This window comes from Pocillopora damicornis, chromosome 9 (assembly GCF_964200805.1).
Source record: "Pocillopora damicornis chromosome 9, jaPocDami1.2, whole genome shotgun sequence".
Classification (NCBI taxonomy): domain Eukaryota; kingdom Metazoa; phylum Cnidaria; class Anthozoa; order Scleractinia; family Pocilloporidae; genus Pocillopora; species Pocillopora damicornis.
In genome coordinates, this window is record NC_142678.1 from 9,358,349 (window position 1) to 9,383,181 (window position 24,833).

At 38.5% G+C, this 24,833-nt stretch overlaps 3 protein-coding genes across 4 annotated transcripts; 1 reads left to right on the top strand and 2 right to left on the bottom strand.

Annotated features, from left to right (window-relative positions):
- Positions 1–171: 171 nt before the first annotated feature.
- LOC113668615 (D-ribitol-5-phosphate cytidylyltransferase) lies at positions 172–10,328 on the bottom strand. Of its 2 annotated transcripts, XM_027184556.2 has the most exons (16): positions 10,177–10,328; positions 9,197–9,252; positions 8,784–8,847; positions 8,191–8,246; positions 7,759–7,822; positions 7,011–7,091; positions 6,852–6,931; positions 6,285–6,354; positions 5,919–6,023; positions 4,656–4,701; positions 4,338–4,432; positions 3,535–3,597; positions 3,078–3,176; positions 2,578–2,709; positions 1,774–1,866; positions 172–1,175 (listed from the first exon to the last, which is right to left on the bottom strand). In XM_027184556.2, the coding sequence occupies exons 1-16, from the start codon at positions 10,279–10,281 to the stop codon at positions 1,065–1,067; spliced, it is 1,320 nt and encodes a 439-aa protein (XP_027040357.2). In that variant the 5' UTR covers positions 10,282–10,328; the 3' UTR covers positions 172–1,064. The 2 variants fall into 2 exon arrangements, with proteins under 2 accessions (XP_027040357.2, XP_089038337.1); XM_089182211.1 differs by lacking the exon at positions 3,078–3,176.
- LOC113668695 (solute carrier family 23 member 2) lies at positions 10,319–17,604 on the top strand. Its single transcript, XM_027184647.2, has 12 exons — positions 10,319–11,011; positions 12,666–12,764; positions 12,880–13,037; positions 13,329–13,441; positions 13,826–13,932; positions 14,063–14,219; positions 14,693–14,717; positions 14,959–15,079; positions 15,608–15,764; positions 16,237–16,490; positions 16,569–16,848; positions 16,960–17,604. Exons 1-12 carry the CDS (start codon positions 10,994–10,996, stop codon positions 17,274–17,276), a joined length of 1,806 nt encoding a protein of 601 aa, XP_027040448.2. The 5' UTR covers positions 10,319–10,993; the 3' UTR covers positions 17,277–17,604.
- Positions 17,605–17,947: 343 nt separating this feature from the next.
- On the bottom strand, positions 17,948–24,681 carry LOC113668694 (polypeptide N-acetylgalactosaminyltransferase 1). Its single transcript, XM_027184646.2, has 8 exons — positions 23,452–24,681; positions 22,290–22,459; positions 21,487–21,859; positions 20,625–20,742; positions 19,892–20,212; positions 19,391–19,489; positions 18,881–19,009; positions 17,948–18,574 (listed from the first exon to the last, which is right to left on the bottom strand). The coding sequence occupies exons 1-8, from the start codon at positions 24,141–24,143 to the stop codon at positions 18,452–18,454; spliced, it is 2,025 nt and encodes a 674-aa protein (XP_027040447.2). The 5' UTR covers positions 24,144–24,681; the 3' UTR covers positions 17,948–18,451.
- Positions 24,682–24,833: the final 152 nt, after the last annotated feature.

Sequence of the window (24,833 nt, forward strand, 5' to 3'; positions counted from 1 at the left end):
TGCAGTTAGCCTTCATACATACAATTTCTAACACTTCTTGCTTTCACTTCTTGCTTTAAATGTAGCTAAAGAGGACTTTATCTTTGTAATATCTCTAAACGTTTTGCAGCGGACGGTGTGTGGCTCCTTAACGGCTTTAAGCGGATTGAAAAATTATTTTCAAACGTGCGATTGAGGATATAACTTTATTTTTTCTCTCTGGCACGTAACATTTTAAAGTTACATTTCACATTAGATTTAAGGGGGTAAGTTTCTAATGAAACTGGGGTGCTGCGTCAGTGGAAGAGTATAACAGGTTAATTTGGTATCATCAACTGAATTGATAACGTACATTGGCCATTGTAAAGAATTTCAAAGCTGACGTTTCGAGCAGACGTCAGAGCTCTGATGAAGGGCAAACGCTCGAAACGTCAGCTATGAAACTCTTTACAGAGGCCAATTAACGTCATCGACTCGGTTGATAATACTAAATTACCCTGTTACATTTAACATAGCTCCATATGCCCCTTTTATTGGTTGATCTTAGATAAATTGTCTCACCGTGGCACAGCATTATGGCACTCGACCTCATGCCAAACCTGCAGCTAGGTGGGGAAGTTTTAATAGCAGACAGCGAGGGAAATTCTGAGTTAGTCAATGTATCTTGAAATTATTAAACGAGCATCTTTCATCTTCTTTTTTTGCCAGTAATAACATCGAGTCAGTTATATAGTCGAAGTGTCAATCATATGGTGACAGTCGCAATTATAAAGTTCTTTGAGACAATCCCATAAGCAGATATAGTCTCTCATAACGAGAATCAGACCATTAGCCCTCTGGGCGTTACTTTCAGTAAGGCATTGTGTACACCACTGTTCATTTTGTCTTACATCCTTCTACCCACAGTTCCTCCAACAAGTTTTTCTGTTTTTCAGGACATTCAAGGCTTCTTAACCCCAAAGTGTTCGCCACTATGATCTTATCTGCTTTGAATCAGGGAATTAGAAGTCTTGTTGGCTCTGAATTGTATCTGTATTCACCAGCCCTTTGAACCATAACAAGCATGCCTCTCTACTCCACACGAGTCACGTGTTTGCGTCGAATACTTGTCCACCAAATAATGACGGTACGTCCAATAATGCGCCCACTGTCAGCTCAGCAGCTTTCACAATTCTCTTGATATCAGCGTCTTTATCCTGCAGAGAATAACGGACAGAATTTCATGTCTTCGATTTATTTAAACTTCAAACAAAAATAGCATATAACGCCAAAGGCATGGAACGGAGACAAACTCAAAATCATTAACTACTTCAAACAAACATTTAAACTTCAAACAAAAATAGCATATAACGCCAAAGGCATGGAACGGAGACAAACTCAAAATCATTAACTACTTCGAGAATTGAAACTAAGTTAATAGGTTTAACGTTTCAGTGCCTTGATATATTTGGGATGCATGACCAGGAGACTTACGATAGTCAACTTCAAGACGTTATCATCATGGATTGAGACCAACATGACACGTGACAAATCCTTGTCCATCATGACAATAATGGCCGATAATCATGGTATGTTTCTCAAACATTGCTCCCGTGAATACGAAGGTGTACTCAAATTAGGGCGTTTATTCGTAGACAAACATGGAGTGGTATAAACCAAACAAAGGCTCTGTATGGACTGCCACGAATCCACGTGAACTTCAAAACTCTTAACTGAGATCAGTTTTAATTTAGAACATAAACAAATGTTTGCTTCATAAACGTGTGATGAGATGAAAATAAAAAGGAAACATACTTCTGGTTCGTATGCACTGTTAGCGGGAACAAGTACACCGAAACAATTTACGCCTTGTTGCTGTAAACAGGACTGGAGATCTTTTATAGCTGCCTGTGGACGAAATAAACATGCGTTCTGATCGAGTTGATTAACATCCAATTCTCTCACCACTTCATAACTTTCGGCTACCAACCAAGGATACTGTGTTTGGCGGTAAAAAACAGAAAATGGCCTTTGGAGTGAAAGTAGCTGAATAATTTGGACTGGTGGGGCAATAAATACTGGTAAAAGGTAGTCGTTACCAGTTATAATCAAAATCCACCGATCAAATCCACTTGGTGAACTTATATCCTCTTAAATCCATTGAATGAAATAAAGAATTAGGAAAACTGAAACAGAAAATATGCAAAAGTAACCAACCAACAGAAGTCAACTAAAGATGCCAGAGATCAGTTGAGGACAGTTCATGCCAAATTTGGATTTTCAACCTGCTTAGTTTTCACCTTTTTACCAGCCAGTATTCTCCGCCTGAACGAGACATGGCGGACTGGCAGTTAGTGTGCTCGCCTGGGGCCATGGCCGATCCATTATGCTGTATTTTTAGGCAGGACACTTAATTTTCACTGTGTCTATGAAAACATTGTGCTGGAGTGGACTTCCTGCAATAGACTGGTATTCCATCTAGAGCAAGAGGTAATACTAACTCTGGCCTCATGATAACCGGAATAAGCTCTAACAGTGGTTCAAATCTGTGTCCTTCTGTCCACTTTCGGCAGTGTACAAAGATCTGAGCTCGTTACTATAATTCGTAGCAAAGCTTACCTTAAATATATTAAAATCCTCAATACCGCGACGAAATCCAACATTCACCAGTTTTACACTTTTTAACAAACAGGAGTCGAGCGTCTCGCAGAATGATCTGAGAAATGACTGGATAACTGTTGTGTTGTGGCCCTAGAAAGAAGAAATATAACAATGTATGAATGAAAATTAAGTTAAATCTGAAAAGCACTTCCAAGAAAAATGAAAATAATCAGAGCTGTTACATATAACTACCGTTGTAAGAATGGTTTAATCTGAAATAAAAGGATAGGATTTGGGTAAAAACAAAAGAAAAAATAAGATTTTTAATTCCAAATTTAAAACCGAAGGCACTGATTTCGAACATGTATATGACATTTAACTGATCTTACTTTATAAACAAGTAAAAAACTGAAATGTTCAACAGAGTGCTATCGATTGTGATCGAAACATATAAACTCTGACTCTCAGAGAATAAAAGGCATTCTAAATTCAGCATGCTAAATGGTAAGGCATTGTACCTTGCAAACTGCTTGTTCATCTGAGTGTGTGCTCTGCGTCACATAAACAACAGATACACAACAACCGGGAGCTATCTGTTTCAAGTTAATTTGGGATGCCTGTAATAACAGAACATGAAATGAGGTACGTCTGTAACAAGTCAGTTTCCTCCACCTGGGCTACATAGAGAGGTGGAGCGTTATGACGCCATGATCAGCATGCAAGCATGTCAGCCTTATCAGCGCTTGGCCCGCTTCTTTTACATCAACAAAACAATACGAAGTGGCGCTAACTTTCCGAAACAGCGAATAGAAGTTGACGTCCTGCAATGGACCAAATAGTGTATTTTTTATTTTTTTAAGACTGAAGCAAACTTGTTTGACGTTTATCTCTCTAGTTGGACGGTGAAATTAAAAAATAGGTATTATGAAAAAAAATTCTTAACAGGTAGCGAAGTGCTGCTAAGACTAAACTAACCAAACACTGCGCAGTATCTTGTGATAGATGTCCATCTGAAGATATGTCAGGAAGATACGTGACCTAGAAACACAATCATTTCAGAAGTCCAATGGTGAAGTATGTTGTTAAGCTTGACCTTCCTAGCTGTAACATGAAAAACACTTACAAGACAACACATACCCAGTTATTAGAGATACAGTTTTCCGCTGCAAAACCATCGCTCGAAACTGTCGTGCAGGATGAGAATTCTACAGAGTTGTCTTTTGAGGCGATTTTACTTTTATTTTTTCCATTTTTTTTCTGGCAGGATAAGATTTTGGCGGTTCGAGACCACTGAAATTTTTTCTTGGACCTATTGTTACGACATTCAACTGATTCCAGCAGCAGAGCAATAACATGGTTGGAGAAAAACTTAATCGTCGAGTTATTTATGCTGCAGATGATTATTAGACAAATATTTCGAGAGAGTCTGGCTACGCAAAATACAAATTGACACTTAGATCGCGTGTGCAGTTTTACACTCGGCTAAAGGCGACACGTATCGGTCACATCTTGCGGCATCTACACGAGCATATACTGGACGATTGAGGACTATCGGAAAAATATTCTTCAATTAAACTCCACGCAATGTTCCGGCATGCCATACAAGTAGAGAAGAGACACTTCTCAGCGCACCGGTCCACGAAACTCCTAACTTGGACCTGCTACGGTCATCTCATCATCATCGGTAGGGGATAGGGCGCTTCTGACTAATGCTTGGTTCGTTCAGACACATGGCTAGAAAAAACACATTCACTGTGATTAAAACAACCCAAACGTACCATTTCATCTCTCTCTTGCAACTGTTCATGCAGCTTTCCCGCGAACTCTGGGAAGTCTGTTCCATTAATCACCAACAGCACTTGCTGTTGCTTTTCTGTGGAAAACAATCCCTGAATCAGTTATTGTAAAGAGATAAATCATGTATTCCTGTACAACACATGTACCCCTAGATTTCTACTTAGATTTCTACATATACACAGATCAACTCTGGCAATCCGACCTTTCTGTTGAATGTCAGTAAGAGCATATCCTTTTTAATTTTGTTTTTTCTTAACTCAATTAAAAATTGGATCATACAACAAACAAAATTTGCGTACCTTTCAAGACTCCTTCGGCAGAATACAAATCCTTTCTGTGGGTAACCTATAAATATAAATGCATGCTATCAAAGGTGACTCGGGGCTTGGACAAGTAAGACTTCTATCAGAGTTCAGAAGAAAATGACTCATTTAACAATTTGATTCCAAACTTTCGTGTGTCTGTTAAATAATTAATCAAAAATGTCGTAAGATGCGTTAAAAAAAGAGCGCATGAAGAGAAACAGTGGCAAACCAAGCACAGCCGTACGTGTCACCGATGTTCTCACCGCTCGTTGACATCTTTTTAAATCTAGTACCGAAGAGGCACATGCACACGGCATCATGGAGTATACTTATCTTACATAATAGAGAAACAAACTTTTGCTCAGTGACGTCATCTATGCACCGGCCCTCTGACAGATCATTAGTAAGAGCCAATCAAAATGCATGTATAACTCAGCTGACTACATAACATGATATAGCATTGGAGATGACATCATCATTTGAACAATTAATCTCCTCACTCCCAGATCTCATTATTAATTATCTGAACTGCCTGCCATAGTCTGCCATGTTAGTTTGGAGAATTTGGTACTGGATCAACTATTAATCCTTCAATAGAAATTTTTCTTTATTCCCACCAATCATCTGCTTGATACTGTACTGATATTGTAAGGAGAAATTCTGTCTTGGTGACCCATGGAAATAAGAAGTTAAACTTCAGGAGTAATGGAACATCCACAAACAATTCATGGCGCTTGACAAAAACTAAACTAGAGGAGGTACCAATTGAGGTTTAAAGCTTCGTGAACTTTGTAGCTTTCCAAAGAGATGGTTTGGATATCAACTCAATCTGCCAATTTTCCTTGTTACTTCATCAGTGACCAATCACAGTCTGATCCAAAATTTTACTCTTCACCAACATGCTTTGATTGTGATAGTGAACATGTTAAAATGTAGATGCCCTTCACTTAACATTTAGCCATAACTTGAATGGGAAACTAAGAATAAATTAAGCCTTTACACCTTAGGATTGATATGCATATTCTCCATACTGTTCTCTGTCCATTTGCTATGTTACTGACAAGGAGAATTTGTTCAACAATTAGGAGCATCTATGGTGAGTGATCATTTCTTTAATTCTCATGGCCTTAATACTTCATTCAACAGTGACACACTAAGGAGAGATAAGATGCCAACAACTCTTTGGGGTTAAAGTCTATGATTCTTGTCATGATTGGTGTTAATGGCTGTCTTTGCACCAGAAGTAAAACTAATAACCTTCCAAAGAAACTCAGGTCCATCAATCAACAGAGCATTTGTATCAGCATACTTTTGAGCCAGGTGTAAACACTCTGTGCCATAATCAAAGTCATATTCTGTGCACTGAAAGATGAAAAAAAAAACATACCATGAAAAAATGAAAATAAGTATCTGTGTTGAAGCTATATTGAGAATGAACAATTCACATCATCTAAAAATTTTAATGGAGCAGAGAACTAATTTTTAATCTTAACTGAAAAACAACTGTGAGCAAGGTATCAAATAAACAAAAAACAGCCTAAAGTGATGCCCTACAGTTAAAAAAGGAAATGAAAAGAAAACACGCTCAAATTACAAGCATAAAAGCATTATTTTGATCCAAACCTTCATGTAGGCTTTCTGAATGACTTCATATTTGAAAGCTTGTGGCATTTCACTTGCCCTGAACTTTGACCTATGTGCAAAGGTCATATTACATAAGAAATTTGACAAATTGGTATCAATGTCCTCTGACATCTCCAATCAAGACTGCCTGATTATAACAAAGATCCATTCAGAAATTCTCTATCTTGAAATATACCAAAGTTTGAAAGAAGTCCTGTACATGGTATCAGTTGGAGACCAAGATTTGGAACACATGACTAGAGATCAGTTAACCATGCATAGGTTGGGTGAGGTTAAAAAATAATGACATTTATTTGGAATTATCTGATCAGCCTACAGATGCTAATTATAATTATGATGATGCCCTAATTTTCCTGAAGGGTAAGATACCAGCTTGTTTAATCAAAACTGGGGCAATTGACAGCTCAATATATTCATCTAAATTTGGTATCAAGTGATGACAGCCCTGATGACTCAGAGTCCACCCTTGCATTTTTCAATGCACTTCATATTCAATGTGGAGCATCTGGACTGCTTCAATAGCTGTGAATGCTAATCCCACATTACCTGTCAAGTGAATGATCTAGGAACCCGTCACACAACTGAGCAACAACTGTAGATGAAAGTGGTCTGATCATTCCAGCTGCCTGAGGAAGAATTAACAAAAACAGACCTAAATAAGTTGACAATATGGAATCATCATCCACAAATCACAAGTTCACTTACCCCATGCTTTTTAGCTGCCATGGTCACATTCCTTAGAGTTTGTTCATCAACAAATGGCCTTACAGCATCATGAAGAATTACCTTAAACAGAAAAAAATTATGGCAGCTGTTTCCATTGGAATTCAAGGAACATCATTTAAGGATCACATTAACTGTTCAAAGTCTTATGCAATCCTCATTCTCAGTTTAAAACAATCATTAACATCTGAAATCCTCTCAGAAGTTTTATTGTGTTATGACCCATCATATTGGCTGAGCTCCAATTATTCTTGGATAGCATGATTGAAACAAAGTCTCTAAATTTTCAAGTCTTTAAAGCAATCTACATGAAAGAAACAGTTTAAGAAACAGCATTAATTTCATAGCCAAACATTTGTAACATTTCATCGGTGTTTGTTTGTCTTCTAATCATAATTTCAAATATAATCCATCCAAATATATCCACTTCATACAGAAATCATTAGAAGCAAATCAAGAAATTTCCACTGCTAAATTATTATTATCATTATTATTATTAGTATTATCTTTAATTGATTACATTGCGGAAACTCCAGAGAATTTAGTCTAATTTATGACTTGTAGTAGTTCTAAAAACATTGGGGTTTATCTTTTAAACTCCATACAGTATAGCAATAATACACAGTTGTGTTTATAAAAAAAATGTATAAATGATTTGAATGGCAGTAAATAACCATTACATAATTTGAAAATGATCACTAAGATTATTGCATTTACCATTTTCACTTACTACTGTTGGTGAACCTCTTCCATCTGCAGTGATTGCTTGAATACCATTCCATAATGATCTGTGTCTATTTACAGATGAGAAAGATGAAACAATATACCCTTACATCAGCTTGAATACTCATTTCTTGAAATAATAACCCACAGTGTTACTAAGCCTCTTGCAGGATGAAATGAATCCTAATCAGTCCTGCTTTCCATCCTGCTCTACCATGTCCATCCTACCAAATCCTCCCCCTTATTGGTCAAGAGTCTCACCTCTTTCATTTTCTGACCTGTTTGAGGTTCCCATAGTTCTGTCCTAAATGCAAAGCCAGGGAAATTATTTCAGGGAAACCTAACTCAAAAAGCCATCTCTGCACCTCAGCCTGAAATTATTCACTCTGAACTTCAGGAGTATAGAATCACTCAGAGTGTGATTATATTTTAAACTGACCTTGTGGACCCTCCATAAACTAATCTGACTTTACTGTGATTAAAGTCTTTCAAAATCTGTAGAACAGTACAAAAAAAAAGGATAACATCAATAAATGTGTATACTATGAACACACATATAATAATATTGATTTACGAAAATTGGTTTACAGCCCACAAATTATCCTGTTAATACTAGTTGAATCATGAGAGACACAGAGGTATAGGACTTAGTCTGCTGGACTCCAGGTTGAGATTTCTAGGTTTGAGATCTGGTTGGTCGTTGTGCTGTGTTCTTGGGTAAGACATTTTACACTCACAGTACCCCTCTTCACCCAGGAGTATAAATGGGTTTTGGCAAATTGTCAGGGAAGCCCAATAAAATGCTGGTGGTAATCTGAAATGGACTGGCATCCCATCCAAGCGGATTGAGTAGTAATACATCCTTTCACTTCATGCTACAGAAACTGGGACAAGCACCAGCTGGATAGACCCCTAGCCTCAAGTGAAGACTTTACCAAACAGCTAGATCAATCCAAAACCAAAGAGAAAAATGATCTCTACAATAAAGTCTGGTGGCTTGCTGTCACTTAATATTTTAATGATAGGCATTACCTGCTGTGCTTCCTTTATATAGTTTACATTGATGGGAACAACAACTTCCCTGATCCATGACACACTACAGTGCAAAATATCACTGTTAAGATTAAGATTATGAAAAAAGACACACCCACTGAACAAACAGTCTTGTTATTTCACAGACTTTACTTTAAGTTTGACCCATTGACTCTTCATTTCACAAAGTTTTGGCCACTTTCTGGTCCTCTGCCACAAATCAAATACTTGATTGACCAAGCTCTTCTTTGCAGTTAAGATGGCTACAACTCTACCTTCATTTTGTTTTGCTCACCTCATGATTTTAAAAGGCAAAAATTATCTTGGCCAAAATTCAGAAATTTTGACCTCCCATCTATCAAATTGCTAGTGCACTAATATAGGAAACAAACTTTGATATCATAAAGGTTTACCTTTCAAATGCTGCCAAGGTGTAACTGATCAATGGCCTTTCTTTAATTTCACAAAACTTAAAAAAAAAGACAGCAGTCAAATAGAGGCTGTCAAACTTCATAAGCATAATTAATTTAGCAATCTTCAATATACTGAGAGTTCTCAGAATATAACTCATTCATTAGATATTTCATCTCCAAGGCCACTGCTTCATATGTTCTACTTATATAAAGCTCATCGTTGTCAGCTTCTCGGGCTGCAAGGATAATTCTAAATAAAACAATCTACTATCATGGGAAACCCCACCCGCCCCCATCCCCACCAATAAACATCCACCTCCAACTGACTCAAGTTTTGAAGTAATCAGTGTCAGGGAAGATAGGCGTTTCTCCATTAGAGTGTTTTGTTCCCCTTTATTGGTTGTGACACTTAAAACCACCTCTAAAAGTACAGTAGCTAAAGGAAATTATAAAATATGTCTAAGGGGGGTATGGGTTCAATTTTCATTATGCCAGCATAATTTTGGGCATAATGCATTAAACTGCATTTCTAGTAATTTTATAACAAAAAAGTTTTCAGTATCGTCTTCAGCATCTCATTCTGTCATTTTTTCGGGTAGTCATTTCAAAGAAGGCCTGGTTACTTTCCCACATGCTCATGTAAAAAAATGTCGTTTTAAAGTGCAGTAAGACTTTTATCTACCCCTAGCAAGTTTCACCCGTCGGTGGAAGGGAGGGGTAGTGGGGGTTGAAGGGCTCTTAAACGCTCCTAAATAAATAAAATGAGTTATTAAATGGAGCATAATGAAAAATCTACCAAAATTTTGGGCATAATGCTATGTTTTAGGGGTGATGCTCAAAAGCATAATGCTCGAATTTCCGAGCATAAGATATCTGCCCTTACAAAAAACAGTGCATTCCGATATTCGAGAAGTACGCCAAAGACGATCTACAGACTTGCCAATGTATCAAATCAAGTACTTTTATTATTTAATTTTTACCTGCTTAGGGAGTCTCAAGTTCATTCTCACTCCGGATCCACCAGCTGGTAACACGGCCACAACATCATAACACACCGGTTCCTTGGCATCCACGACAGCCGCCATTTTGCTTTTGAAAACACTCTCGCTCTAGCCCCCTCGCGGCCAAGTCCGAGGGCAAAACTTGGCGTTTTGAGATAGTAAGACAATATGCCGCAATTTCCGTTTGCCCTCCACTCTCCACCCAAAACCACTAATCCTACATTGGTTCACAAGGTCAACTAATCATCTCTTCGACGGAAAAGCGATACTTCACTTTAATCACGTTCGTCCTTGTAGAAATATTACCTGAGGTAGGTTGGTGACAAGGCCATTTCAAGCATTTAAAGGGAGGAGGAGAACTATTTCTATTCATTTATCCTTTTACGGTCTTCTTTATTTGGGCCGCACAACAGCGCATAATTTGCATCTCTAATCATATGCCTTGATCCAAAACGTGTCACAGAACAGTTAACTGCGTTAGGATGGGCTAGGTGGACAGGAAGTCGGTTGAGTTACGAGTTCCGGTTCCAGACTTTTTAGCCTTCACAACGATTTTCAGTCTTCTGCATTAAAAAAAGCAGTACATGATGAGTGGACGGAGGGTTACACAAAAGAGCATGACTTATCTTTGCATGATGTTTCGGTCTAATGGTTATGATCAGCTCAGAGCTCGAGGGCTCAACTAGCATTATATTGATAACAAAGACAATTCACAGTTAATTACTGCGAGGGTCACTTGCATTCACAATTCACAGTGTTATCTACCTCGACTTAGAAAGACGCCCATCGGACGAACATGGAAATCAAAGCTGAGGTAAGATAGTTATTTGACTCGTTGGGTTTTCACCTCGTTGCTCTTTTAAATCGCAACATTCCGTCGGCTGTATAGTAAGAAGAACATGCCAAAATATGAGAAGAGTTTATGATACTAAAGTCTTGCGTTCTTGGTGTCTCTCGAGTCTCGCAATTTTGTATTTTAACATTCGCCACCCCCACACGAGGCGACTACAAAAACGTTTCTCGACGAAAGTCAGTAAACCCTAAAAGATTCTTAGAATCGGCCATGATGAAAACAAAAACAATTGTCAAAGTCTCTACGATTTCTATAGACATCGAAGCTTCAAGAAATAATACTAACATGCCTCAATCGGCGGGAACTATAAACATAGTGATTAAAACAAAAGTGAAATAAGTGAAATATATGGTAACAACTTTATACCGTAACGAGAATTGACTCTAAAGTGTAGTCAAGGAAGGCTTTTTTTTCTGCAAAACAACTGCTAATATTTAGTTCGAAGGAGTCTCACGATAACAGAATCCGAATTTTTAATCACACGGCGTCGCTGGAGGCATCGACTTAGTCGAATCTCACAGGATTCCCTCACTTTGACAACAAGTTATAAATTGGCGAAAGAGGAAGACGACGAGGTGACCCATTCCGAACACCTTCGCGACGTGGAAAGAAATGACAAGGACGCATCTAAACTAGTCGCTAGATACTTCAATCTCCCTAATCATTCAAAACAGCATATGGCAGTTTGCGGCCTTTCCTTACATCTAGGCAGTTCGGAAAGCCGCAAAACACTAGAACAAAAATTTATCTTTCAAATCGGCACCCTTATCCCCACGGAATCAACGAGCGCTTTTCATTCAACTAATTTATTCCTGAAATTAAAAGCTCCTCGCAGATAAGAACACTACTGAACGAGTAGTTGAAAATAGGACCTGAAAAAAATTCAGGCCCGTACGGGAGAGATGAAATTAAGAGCTCCTCGAAGCTCCTCGCAACACTTCACCGCAGTGCAAATATATGAATTCCATATATCTAAAATCATCATTCATCACCTGGATGGTTTATTTGGACCCAACACATTGAAAATTACCAATAACCATTCAAATTATTCCAAGCATTTTCAGGAAGGAAACTAAGTAGTTACTACGCAAACAACACAGCCCCTTAGAGACCCTTTTGAATATCGATTTGTAATTGGCTCAAAGATGGATGTCTCAATACACTGGTGTTCGTCAACTAAAAACAATCACAAGGTTTGAGCGCTAATTAAATATGCTTTGTACTGAACAGCATTTCACAAATGAGTAAGTAAGAAAAGAACGATCAAGAAAGCAGATTCATATTTAACAAAACTTATGGTCTACAATAAACAAATCAATTCGTTCAAGCACGGTACCAGGACCTATCAGTAGAAGAATTGTCTAGATACCTAGCCGCTGTTCGGGATAAAAGGAGAAACAGATCAGAGAACGGACTTGAGAGAACAGCAGAGGGAAAACAGTCATGAGAGTCTTGAGATCTTTTCCCCATTCCCTGTTTGAAATAATAAAGTGCACTTTGTGTGGCGGTAATTTTTGTAACATGGGTAGAAACAGCCGATGCTTCAGAATAACAGCGGTTACTGAGGTACTGTTGTAAAGCTTTGTGTGTTGTTTGAAATTTTTTTGTCTCACAGCCAGGAGAAACTAAAGAGGAGAGAGAGACAGGCAAAGGGTTGACCTACTCTATAGACGATACTCCACCATGGTACCTCAGTATCGTGTTGGGATTCCAGGTAGGGCAACATTTATCAACACCAGTCCCTTAGCATCTCAGTTCCATCAAAATTTTAGTTTTTATGGTTCAATTTAATGAACAGGATAAGGGCATTTTATCATATTGTCTTGCAGCATTACTTGACCATGTTCGGTTCAACACTGGCGATTCCTCTTGTTTTAGCCAAGCCCATGTGCTACGACCAGAATCCGTTAGCTACAAGTGAGATCATTGGCACCATATTCTTCGTATCTGGAATTTGTACCTTATTGCAAACAACTTTTGGAAATAGGTAAAAGGCAGTAATTATGATAGCAATTAAATAATGTTTGCCCGCTCATTTTTAGGTTGGAGGTGAGACGGACAGAAAAACGCACGCAAAATACGGGAGAGGTCGAACAAAGTTCCCCTAACTACATCTGAAAAATACTTAAATCGTCGACAGACCGAGCCAAATTCTACTTCCTACTCGCTTCTTCTTCCCATCTTTGCTATTATAAACTTATATTGGCTAAAAACTCTTGACAATAGAAATTTCATAGATCGTATGAGCTTTAGCCATGATTACATTCTTTCTTTTCAGACTTCCCATCGTCCAAGGCGGCACCTTCTCGTTTCTTACACCTACTTTCGCTATTCTAAGTCTTCCTCAATGGAAATGTCCCTCTCCTCCCTCAACGGCAATACCACCAACAGGTAACACTGATGAAAACTGGTCCCGTTGTAATGCTTGCGAGCAGGGTCTCATGGGTACTGTAACAGTAACCTCCCAGTAAAACGATTTGCTTGTGGGCCACCTGTTGTTCAGAGAAAGCTTGAAAGCCAACTCGTAATGGGTGCAGGTTTTGGTTTTTATAGGGAATATCTTATAGGGAATATCAATTTCCATCTGATTCTTGAGAGTCTATTGACCTAATCCAGAGCTACATGCTTATTTACTAATTTTAATCAAAGTGATATGTCTCTTCTACGAAAGTTTTTTTTTTTTTGCGTGTAGTTTGCTTTAAAATATACTATCAGCAGATGAGTAACAAGAAATCACCATCAAAAGAGAAATCGCTTTTTCATTTCTTTGTTTAGGAGCGGTCAATTTAAGTACTACAGCCTCACTCTTGAACGTCACCACAACTCCACCAAGTCCATCTGTCCTTGACTACACTGACATATGGAAACCAAGAATGAGAGAGGTACCTTGAACCTAGATTCACTGAAAACTTAAAATAACTTAAATTACATGAAGGCTGGCTTTAGAAAAAGTTCACATTGTTTTCCTGTTCCTAAACCTTTCTTTTATCTCTTTCTATTGTGTCTTTGTAGATCCAAGGAGCCATCATGGTAGCATCTCTGTTTCAAATTGTCATCGGCTTCACTGGTTTAGTAGGGTTTCTTCTTCGTTTTATTGGACCACTGACTATCGCTCCAACCATAACTTTGGTTGGATTAGCTTTGTTTCAAGCTGCAGCAGATTTCTCAGGTGCGTGTTAATATCTTATAGCATGTTCTCTTGCACCGTGTTGGTTTCAGAGAGGCCTTGGGTATGACCGTTACAAATAGCACTCGAATTATCATGCATCATTTTATACCATGTACATGTGAACATAGATATTTTCTCTTGATCTCGTACCATTTGTATTATCACAGATAATCCTACACATTTTAATTTTTTGGGGATTTATCAGTTTGTCCTCTACCCGCCAAAATAAGGTCCACAGGAAAAGTTTCGTACAAAAAAAAAACGTCCTTAAACCCTCTTCTAAATAAAGTATAGGGGAGAAGGAAAGGAAAAAGGCCTCTATTTGAGTTTGCTGTTATCAGTCACTCCTTTGGGACTGTCATATCCTATCTTGTAAGATGGTTATAAATAGTTCAGTCATATGTCTCAAAAAGGTAGAGTGTGCGGCAACTCAATAAGTGATAAGGGTTGATTAAAGTTTGTTATTATTACAGGTATCCATTGGGGTATATCTATTACGTAAGTACAAAGTTTGAGATGAATAGCTTAATAATCATTATGATTTTAATCCGTCTTCAGCGCTGATTTCAAGCCTTCAATGCATGTTTTTGATTCTCAGTCATTTTCTCTCGCTATCATTCAACTACACTGATCCACAACCTTAAAAGTTTCAGTACTAAACCATCAACATGGCGATCGTCAATTTTAGATGAGCATCACAAACTTTTTATTTATCATTTTATACATTTATTTATTCCAGAACCATTGCGCTTATTACAGTATTCTCTCAATACCTAAAGAATGTCAAGATACCTTTTCCTCTCTATTCAAGAGACAAAGGGATGTACATGGCCAGATTTGCGTTATTCAGAATGTTTCCGGTCAGTTGCAACATTATTTATTTGTTTGGGCAGATTAAAGTTTTTACATCCGTCGTGCGCATCGTGCGAGACCTGAGCAAGCCCCACCTTATCAAAATTTGCATAATATTTTGACTAACAGACAAATTTCATGACGAAATCATACCATATACGAACTTGGCAGATGAATGACGAGACACAAACAACGCTGACTGCGTCATTAGGAAGTATGCCTCAGCTTAATCCTCACTTTCAGTATTTCATTGTCCTTCAACTATTCGAGATTAGGCACCTTTATTCAGTTTTTAGCCGTAGAGATTTCGTTATGTATTTGTTAGAAACTGAACTAAGTACTCACTTGATTGTTTAGCAGTTCCTCAGGAGTTTTTGATTTTAATAGTAAAATGCTTGTTCTGGTTCAGAGACTTCAGCGGAACATTTTCAGCGAAACAGAAGCACGCTTCTTTCCTTTTGTTTTAATCTCTAAAAAGGGAAGTCGCATTTTAAAGTCAAAGTCATTCTGTTGTTCCGTTTGTGTTTTAATCTTAGATCCTGCTGGGGATCATCTTATCGTGGATCATTTGCGCCATTGTCACTGCTGCTGGTGGATTTACTGATGACCAGAACAATCCACAATACCAGGCAAGAACAGACGCTAGAATTTTCGTTTTGAAAGAGGCAGAGTGGTTTAGATTCCCGTATCCCGGTAAGAGAAATAAAAGATCAGCACGTATATTTAAGACTTAGTTAGAAGAGGGTATTTCGCGCGCCGCTGTACGTCATAGTCATAGACTATAGAGTGTACGTCAAAGTAAAGTTCTCTATCCTGACCCCTTTAACTTATGATACCGCAATGAATTTTGGTAGTCTATGACCCCGCTCACGAACCTTTATCTCAGGTTGCCCTTGCGCTGTCTCACGATTAATGATTTCGCTATTTACGGTAGTTTCTTGGGGATATGACGGTATAAAGAATTAAAGACCTAATATTAAGCAATGTACAGAATATACAATATTAAAGTATTTGCATAGTCTTATATCTTCAGTTCTGTATATTACTGCGATGATCTTCCTGCAATAAAAATCTTTTTTCCATACTTCAAAGTTATGATCTCTATGTATTTCTTTTGAACTTTTCTTTTAATGTATGTTGAGCAACATATTCCTGTCAAATTTAGGTCAGTGGGGCACACCCACTTTGAGTGCTGCTGGTGTGTTTGGAATGCTGGCCGGGGTACTAGCCTCCATGATAGAGTCTATTGGAGACTATTACGCATGTGCAAGATTAGCAGGGGCTCCACCTCCGCCGAAACACGCCATAAACAGAGGCATTGGAATGGAAGGGATAGGCTGCCTACTGGCTGGAGCCTGGGGTAGCGGAAATGGAACCACCTCTTACAGTGAGAACATAGGAGCGATTGGTATCACAAAGGTATTCGTGTGTCATCATTCACCTCGTGTTACAAGTTTTCCTAGTAGAGCTTAATATGTTGACGTTATTCGTTTTCAGGTTGGCAGTCGTCGTGTTGTACAGTACGGAGCTCTAATAATGATCCTACTCGGGATACTCGGCAAATTTGGTGCCTTGTTTACCACTATTCCAAACCCCATAGTGGGTGGAGTATTTATGGTCATGTTTGGAATGATAACAGCGGTCGGTATTTCCAATCTTCAGTTTGTGGACTTGAATTCTTCCAGAAATCTCTTTATCCTTGGTTTTTCATTGGTGTTCGGAATGGCGCTTCCCTATTGGCTGTCTCGAGAGGAGAACAAGGACGTAATACAAACAGGTTTGCTTCAATTTCAATCATTTCATTACAGACAGACGTCACCAGTTTGTCTTGTTTGAGTATAAGCGATGTCGGAACTCCATATCATACGATATTTACATTATTCCCTAGGTGAACCCGAGCTCGACCAGATTATTACTGTGTTACTACGAACCAACATGCTGGTTGGTGGAATTACAGGTCTTCTACTTGACAACACAATTCCGGGGTCACGTGAGGAACGAGGTATGCTGGTATGGAACAGTAAGGCGGGAGAAACTGGTCACAGTGGAAATCATGTTTATGATCTTCCATTTGGATTGAAAAAGTTGAGCTTTTACAAGTGCACTAAATACGTTCCATTTCTGCCGTATTATGAAAGCGAAGAAATGCCATCAGTGGAATTAAAGGAAGTATCACAAAAGCATGTTGATCTCCCAGCAGTTTAATGTAACAGTTTCATTATTGTTACAGGATATGGTTCATGATTTTCATAAGCTTTTATTACTAAATGACCGTTAGTTATCGTTACTAAGAACTCAATAAGGCAACCACAAATTTTCTTTCAATTTTTTTTTTAACTTTAAAAATAGTTCTCAAATGGAGGCAGCCAATCAGAGGTGCCATTCTTTTCCCTTTGGTGGTAACCATCACGGCATATAAATACAACTCTTTGAGGCAAAGACAACCGTAGTTTCCGCATGTTCGAGGTTAGCCGTAGCATAATGTGTTCATAGCATGGTAGAGAACGCCAAATAAATCAACTACATGACGAAACCATGCGTCTTATTTGACAGGAGATTAATGGGAAGAAGGGAACTTAACCAAACATTTTTAAAGAACATGGGACATCTTCTGAGAACAGGAAAACTGTAAGGGAAGGTCACCACCTATACAATAATACAACCCCCTCAAAAACACATTCCTTGCGAAAAGTACATACCTCTCTAGAGATAGGTCGGCCTATCTTCAAAACAGAGTTTCCTTCCTAGATAGCCGGGTCACTCTCCAAAAACTAGCTGCCCTCCGAAAATTTATTCCTTTTAAAAAATGTATTCTCCCTCAAAAATATTTTGCCCTCCACGTAAAAACGTAACCCTTAAATGAAGGTAATAGAAACTCAGGCAAATGCCTCAATATCTTTATTACTGTTTTAAAAGTAGAAGTTTCTAAAAAAAAATTTAAAAAAACGTATGCACTGTAGACACTTTGAGAAATCGGAAAGATGAAAATCAGTTTGTATTGTTTGAGGCAAAAGTGAGTGAGTGTGTCACGGTGCCGTAAGAAAGAAATCGGGGACTAGATCTGATCTGTGTCGTGAGTGTGTAATGTTTAACTCTTTTGGAGTTTCCCGCTGGATATAAGGGAGTTTATAAGTCAGGCAACAAATTCGTATATTGCGGGTTCGACGAACCTCAGCCATATGAAGTGAAAAAGATAAAGACTGACAGCAGATAGAACGAAACGATATTGCATTAGGCTATTGAGGAGAGCATATTGAAATAATTTTCTGCAACTACTGATATAAATAAACCTGCCTTTGAGGGCAGCAAAAACCTTAAAATGTTTCATATAAATTTCTCACAAAGAAGATATATTTCAATTTTCTATATTTCAAGTAGGCCTAGGAGGTCTTGGAAAATGCCCATTTCTGATTGGGTAACATGTTACAGTTCTTTATCGCCACTGTATTTCCATCTCCTTGAAGCTCTAAACATCTTTCTTGATGCGTGTTACGAAGGGTGCCCTGAAAAAATATTAAGAGGCTTCATGTTTATTCGCGTTTGAGAAAATCTGGGCGTGATGTCCTAGCAGATCTAGTTTGGACACTGGTCGAAGGACGCCCGGAGGGAACAAATAGGTAACCCATTCAACCCATTAAATACATGCTGTATAGACGAGCGTGAAATTGAAGATCAACTTAAACTTTCTTTCGCTCAGAACAAAAGCTAGTCCCTTCAGATTTCTACATGGTACTAAATTCCTCTGCGAAAACCAGTAACTGACAATAATGGATGAAAGCGTACGACTCTAAGGAGAACATAAGCTTTACCTTTGACAGTTCCCATTGTTGGCTGGCTTCTCCACAAGAAAAAAGATACACACTGTCAGACTCTCCTCCAACACAAAATGAATCTTTTACTCCAGCTTTCAACTCCCCATCGTCCGTTAGAACAAAATGCTGTGAAGAATGTGACACGACAATCGTTATAAGAACAGGTCTGTTAACTCGTCTCCCACAAATAAGTGCGTTTAAATCGACTTCCTTGTTGTGCTATCCAGGCTAAATAAGGGCTAAAAAAATCAAGAGTACTAGAAATAAATCAGCCGCGTGTCATATACACTTCGCGGTTCTGACTGCTCAAGCAGTGTTGTCACGTGAGAACTTCACTTCAAAAATACCTCCTAGGTCTTTTTCTCAGTTCTGTCCAATTTTTCCCTGATTATAATCTTATCATCCAAACACTAGTAGGGCAATTTTGATTATCAATATGACGATCTGATACTTTGCTTGAGGAGCAACAAAATTTTCTTTCTGAGTTCTTTTATGTACATTACAAACCTGATTTCCACCCATCCCATGGCAAGGAGACACACCCAGTTCAGAGCCAATAGACCTGGCCATTGTATCAAGGCACATTCCAGTCTCAGGATTGCGAGCCTTCAAAAAAATCCATACTTTAATTAATAAAAAAGGATTACTATGTTATATCCAGCACAGTCGGACATCCCATGGATAGTGAAAGTTTGATTTTTTTTTTTTTGTCGATGATCAAAACATATTAAAATTTGTTCGATCAAAACAGCCTAAGAAAATATATAAGCAATCGCCATGCATTTTAAGAACCTCTGGACCTTATCTCAATTCCTGATGAATGATGCTGTCATGAGTATTGTGAATTCTCTTGATGAGATTGCCAAGTCAGCTGAGGTTGGAGTTTAAATTCTCTGATCCAGGTGACATTATGTATGGGGATCAATCGTTTCAAAGAGAACTTAAGTAGAACACCCACGAACATATAGTTCACGTTGTTCCAGTGTCCTCCCCCCCTCCCCCTCTTACCTCCCCATATGCGTGACTTTCCTCACTTGGGGTAGTTTGTTCAGGATAAACATTATCCAAGTACCATTTGAAGCTTTTACACATAAGCCGCTCACGGAGTTCCAAGCGCTTTGTCAAGTTTCCATGATCGACTCCTTCTAAGTCCGGTCTCTTCATAAACACGAACTTTTTGTATTCATCCATCCATACGTGAACAACACGTGCAAGATTCACCGTGACCTCATGATAGCCACCCGGAAACTTGTATGGAAAACGAGAGCGGAACACGTGACCAACACGAGAACATGGAATTATTTCTATTTTTCCTCCACATTGCCAAATCTGGAATAAATTAATAAAGGACATCAACAATAACAATGAAGAAAAGATTAACTTCTATATGTAACTGTTTAAATATTTTTAATAGGAGTTAAAGTTTTAATTCGCGATGGCGGAGATTGGTTTTGTATCAACATAGAAAACAATCATTTATTTTATTTTATTTTTTTTTCTTTGTCTTTTCGCTGTAGCTACTTCGGAAAAGGTTTAGCTGATGTCAATATGAGTTTAGCTACATTTCAAGACTTTTTAATTTTGAGTTCGGTTTGATCCTCGTGTCAACATAAAAAGAAAGAAAAGCCTTCATCGCATGGAAACCTGGAAACCAAGGAAGCCTGTATGTGAGGTGAAGTTTATCGGCTAATTAGGAAACAAAACTTCAGAGAGCCATGACTTCTTATCATTAACACCTCACTCGAAAGGACAACTCCAGATTTTCTCCTCCCCAAACTTCCATTCCTTCGTCGTAAGAGCCAGATTCGAAGAAATACTTGCGATCAATAGAAAACAGCCCTCCTGCCATTGTAGGAGTCCTGCCATGAAAGAAAAATATGCACACATAACCAGGAGATTTTCTAAGCGAGGTGTACTCCTAAAAATACTTCACTTTTGGTGATAAATGTTCATTTTCAGAGGGAAAGAACTCGTTAGAAAAAGTGAATCAAGTCCGTAAGGAGCCAACCTTCACAAAAATTGGGAACTTGAATGAAAACTACCTTCTACTGTTCAAAAAATTGCTTCCAGTTAATCTTAAAGGAACAGAACTTTGCGAAGAAACTAAGAGATTCCTAAAAACTGAACGTCTCAACTTGGTGAATTAAAAAAGCCCCCTGTTCTTTTGGATGCAGTCATCTTAAATTTAGAAAAGCTTTCTAATTATCCAGTTATCTGAACTGTTGGTTGCACCGATACACTTGGTCTTTGTTGTTTTTTCTACGATTCTTTCGGAATGATCGGAGACTTTCTAAATCCCTTACTGCAAAATAGTTGGTACAACCTCTTTTAAGTTCAACTGTACACTAACCTGGTAACTTGATATTATCAACCAAGTTGACAACGTAAATTGGCCACCGTAAAAAGTTTCAAAGCTGACGTTTCGAGCGTCGGCCCTTCGTCAGGGCGATTGACGAAGGGCTAACGCTCGAAACGTCAGCTTTTAAACGGTGGCCAATTTACGTTATCAACTCAGTTGGTAATACTTGATTACCTTGTTATACTCTCCCACCGAAGCAGCACCACAGTTTCTTTAGAAACTTACCCCATTTATGCATACTAACCTGATTGGCTCGCTAGAGTCTTTGCGTTTGTCTCGAACACTCAGAGGTAATGAATGCCAGTTGAACTGCATGTCCCAGCTGAAACCGCCAATAACTTCGGCTGGTGTCCCTGAGTATGAGAAGTCTGTGGAGCTTATAATATCGATAACTGGCACAGGAACAATGGTACGGTCCTGTCGGATCCTTTCTAGTAGGGGCTCTAACCAGTTCACGTTTGCTTCACAATGAGCGTCAAGAAATGTTAACACTTGGGCTTTAGCTGTGTTGGCTCCAAGAAGACGAGCCCGTATAAGCCCCTCTCTCTTTTTTGTCCTAATGATATGGACCTTAGTGAGCCTTGATACGTAATCTTCGAGCGGCTTTTTCAAATGATCTGGAAGAAGTGAGCAAAGTGCAAAAATATAAATAGTTATTTTATGACAGAAAGTGAGTGCTGCACAGCAGCAGGGCAGATATCTAGTTCAGATGTGAGAGGGGAAGAGTAAAACAAAAGATAAGCTTGATTAGAACGTTTTGTGATTGAAGAGAATAACATTATTTTTTGTAGCTACAGGAAAGCCTAGAAAAAATATTGGAGGTCTCAGAGCTCAGGGTAAGAAATATATCTAAAATTATTTAGATTGTTGGGCCTATTTAGTTCAAATATGATACAAAATCAACGTCACGATGCACTCGGTGTAATAATTTTTGTAAAATGTTTTGCAAAGGATTAATAGCTGTGTAAAAGCTGAGTGCAGATTCGAGGATCATGTTTATGGTCGGACAGGGCGAACTGAACACAACTTGAAATCTTCTCCATTTACCAAAGGTGCTGAAGTCATCGACGAGTATAATCTCGTGCAGGAGGTCTGGGGGCGAGCGGTTTAACACACTGTGAACAGTGCGTAATAGAGTGGACCATGCCTCGTTATGGAAACAGATCACCACACTTGTAGTAGGTAGGTCCGAGACATGGTACAATTTACTCACGCATCTGGAATTAAACGAGGGAAAGTATACCTCATTAAGTCTGAAACGTTTCCTTGTCAAGTTCTCACTTCACACAATCAAGTTATGGAAAAAGATTTTTTAAGTCTATTGTTAGTATAATATATGTAAAGTAGAGGCAAGCCAGACAAAGCTGGTTCTTCCGTAACAACTCTTAGAGGCCAAAAACCGCTGGAGCATTTGATCTTAATTTATTCAAGGATCCGTAGGTGCTAAAACGAACGCGACTTGCAACGATTGAGGAGCTCCCATCCGACTTGCGTGACTCCCTCTGCCCAAATAAACCACAGTCTATAAAACAAAAAACTCTACTTTATGCGTCACCAGTATAAACGACTCTCAATAAAAATTCAGGCACTGTTAGAGTAAAGTTTGTTTCATACGAGCACTTCATGAGGACTTGAACGCAGATACCTTTTCTTCCTGCCAGGAAATACTCAGACTTAGCGGTTAGAAAAGTGACAAAAGAAACACAAATACAAACTAACAAGACTCTTTCGACCAGGAAAACACTGCATCAAAATTTAAGTCGCCATCTAAAAGTTGAGGACTAAAAGTGTTAAAAGTGATGGGACCACCACATCTTAAAATAAACTAACGAGCTGAACAAAGAATGAATGAAAAATTCAAACTATGAATCATGATTTGGCCATTAGCGAATTTGTAACACTCAATGAGATTCCAAAAGTTTCTGTCAGTGCACGAAGAAGTTTGAATACGAGGCAGTTCTGTTTACAAAACAAATTAATGAGGAAGCTAGTGTTTGAATGTAATTTATCGATTTGATCTATAAATAAAACCAATCAATCCACTTTTACACCGAACTAATGGCTGTTCGAGAGAGCTGAAATTACACATCGTGATCGAGTATTAAGTGTTGCAATATTAACCAAAATTTCCTTTTGCGTGCATCAAAGGACAGCACTGATATTTGAATAACATTAACCTGATATTATTTAAATAAAGGCCACTGCTCACCCTGGACTCCTGGTGTCCTGAATAGATCGGTCAAGAGAAATTTTAGAACTGGCATATTCGTTGAAAGCATACTTATCGTAACCAGCCTTCTCGTTGTATTTTTCTTCATCTAATATCCTCACAGCTTTGCCATTTTCCCCCGGACCATTCGGGTCATGTGTCGGGAATCTTGCGACGCCAATATTCGTGTCGGCAGAATCTTTCCTTGGGTTGTCTTCGGCAATGGATCTCACTGACGAAATGAGTTTTTTATTTAAAACTTTAGGTTTTTTCCTTTTGCTTTCTGTTATAGTATCTTCTTTGAACCGTAGTTTTTCCACTGATTCCTTTTTACCATTTTTAACGAGTCCATTTTGAATCAATTGCCTGTCGTGATCTGACTTATACTTCAGTATCTTTGATATCTCAGTGTTTATGGTGTCGAGTTTCCCTCCGCCGTGGAGTGCGATCTCTGAAATTCCACGTGACAATAATTTCTCTACGCTGGCTAATTCCTTTGACTTTTGCTCAAATTCAAGCCAATCATCTTTGTTTCTCTGATCAGAGATAATGTAACTTTTGTGATCTCGTGAAGGAATATTTAGCTGATATGAAACAAGTATTACGGTATTGAGCGCAAACCAAAATATGGACGTCAGTAGAGCTACAACGATGACCTGCCGCGGTTTCTGAACAGTGCATCTCCACGCCATAACAAATTAAAAATACCTCAATTTATTCCAATTACTGTATCCTTCCTTTGTATCTCTGCTAGTCTGAGATGATTTCCTCCGTGATTTTCACTGTTATGTCTACCAAATCCCAAAATCAAACACAACTTGACTGGCCATCGATAGGCGTAATAAATTACCTCGCGCTATTTGCCATTTAAAGCACATTACTTCTGATTACTCCTGATAGAATCTCCCCATTCCACACACAAGTTTTGAGAAGTGTGAACTGAAATAGCTGTAACGACAAACATTATCCCATCACAACCAGCATCACTGTTTTGTCAGTGGCTCCTAGTATGTTGACTTAGCTCTGCGTTGAGTTTCCGCGAGCACGCGTATAGGATGACACGTATTGTATTAAAGGGCCATTAACAAGCTTTTCATAGTTCATCCCATCTCAAATTTAGTCAGCTGGGTACGGGGCTTTTGTTCCGCTGTCTGCATGACCCGACAAAGGTAAATAATTCGCAGCGAACAATTTTAGTCCTAATTTGCATACGGGCAACATCACTGATGCAAATAATTACGACGGGCACAACTTCTAGTTAAAATCTAAACTATATCAATCTCTGTATGAAATAAAATACAGCCTAGACGTTACGACTCATATCAACTCAATCTGGCAAAATTTTCTCTGTCTATTTATTGCAAAACTCAAATTGTAAGATG

Excerpts from the sequence above, each read along its gene's own strand:
- LOC113668615 (XM_027184556.2), bottom strand. The coding sequence starts at position 10,281 with ATGGCGGCTGTCGTGGATGCCAAGGAACCGGTGTGTTATGATGTTGTG. Across the intron at positions 3,598-4,337 it reads TGCAAGAGAGAGATGAAATG|GTCACGTATCTTCCTGACAT; the intron begins GTACGTTTGGGT and ends TTGTGTTTCTAG. Across the intron at positions 1,176-1,773 it reads ACAGTGCATACGAACCAGAA|GATAAAGACGCTGATATCAA; the intron begins GTATGTTTCCTT and ends TATTCTCTGCAG.
- LOC113668695 (XM_027184647.2), top strand. Across the intron at positions 12,765-12,879 it reads GTATCGTGTTGGGATTCCAG|CATTACTTGACCATGTTCGG; the intron begins GTAGGGCAACAT and ends ATTGTCTTGCAG. Across the intron at positions 13,933-14,062 it reads GGAAACCAAGAATGAGAGAG|ATCCAAGGAGCCATCATGGT; the intron begins GTACCTTGAACC and ends GTGTCTTTGTAG.
- LOC113668694 (XM_027184646.2), bottom strand. The coding sequence starts at position 24,143 with ATGGCGTGGAGATGCACTGTTCAGAAACCGCGGCAGGTCATCGTTGTA. Across the intron at positions 20,743-21,486 it reads GACTCTAGCGAGCCAATCAG|GACTCCTACAATGGCAGGAG; the intron begins GTTAGTATGCAT and ends CTTTCATGGCAG. Across the intron at positions 20,213-20,624 it reads ATCTGGAGTTGTCCTTTCGA|ATTTGGCAATGTGGAGGAAA; the intron begins GTGAGGTGTTAA and ends AATTTATTCCAG.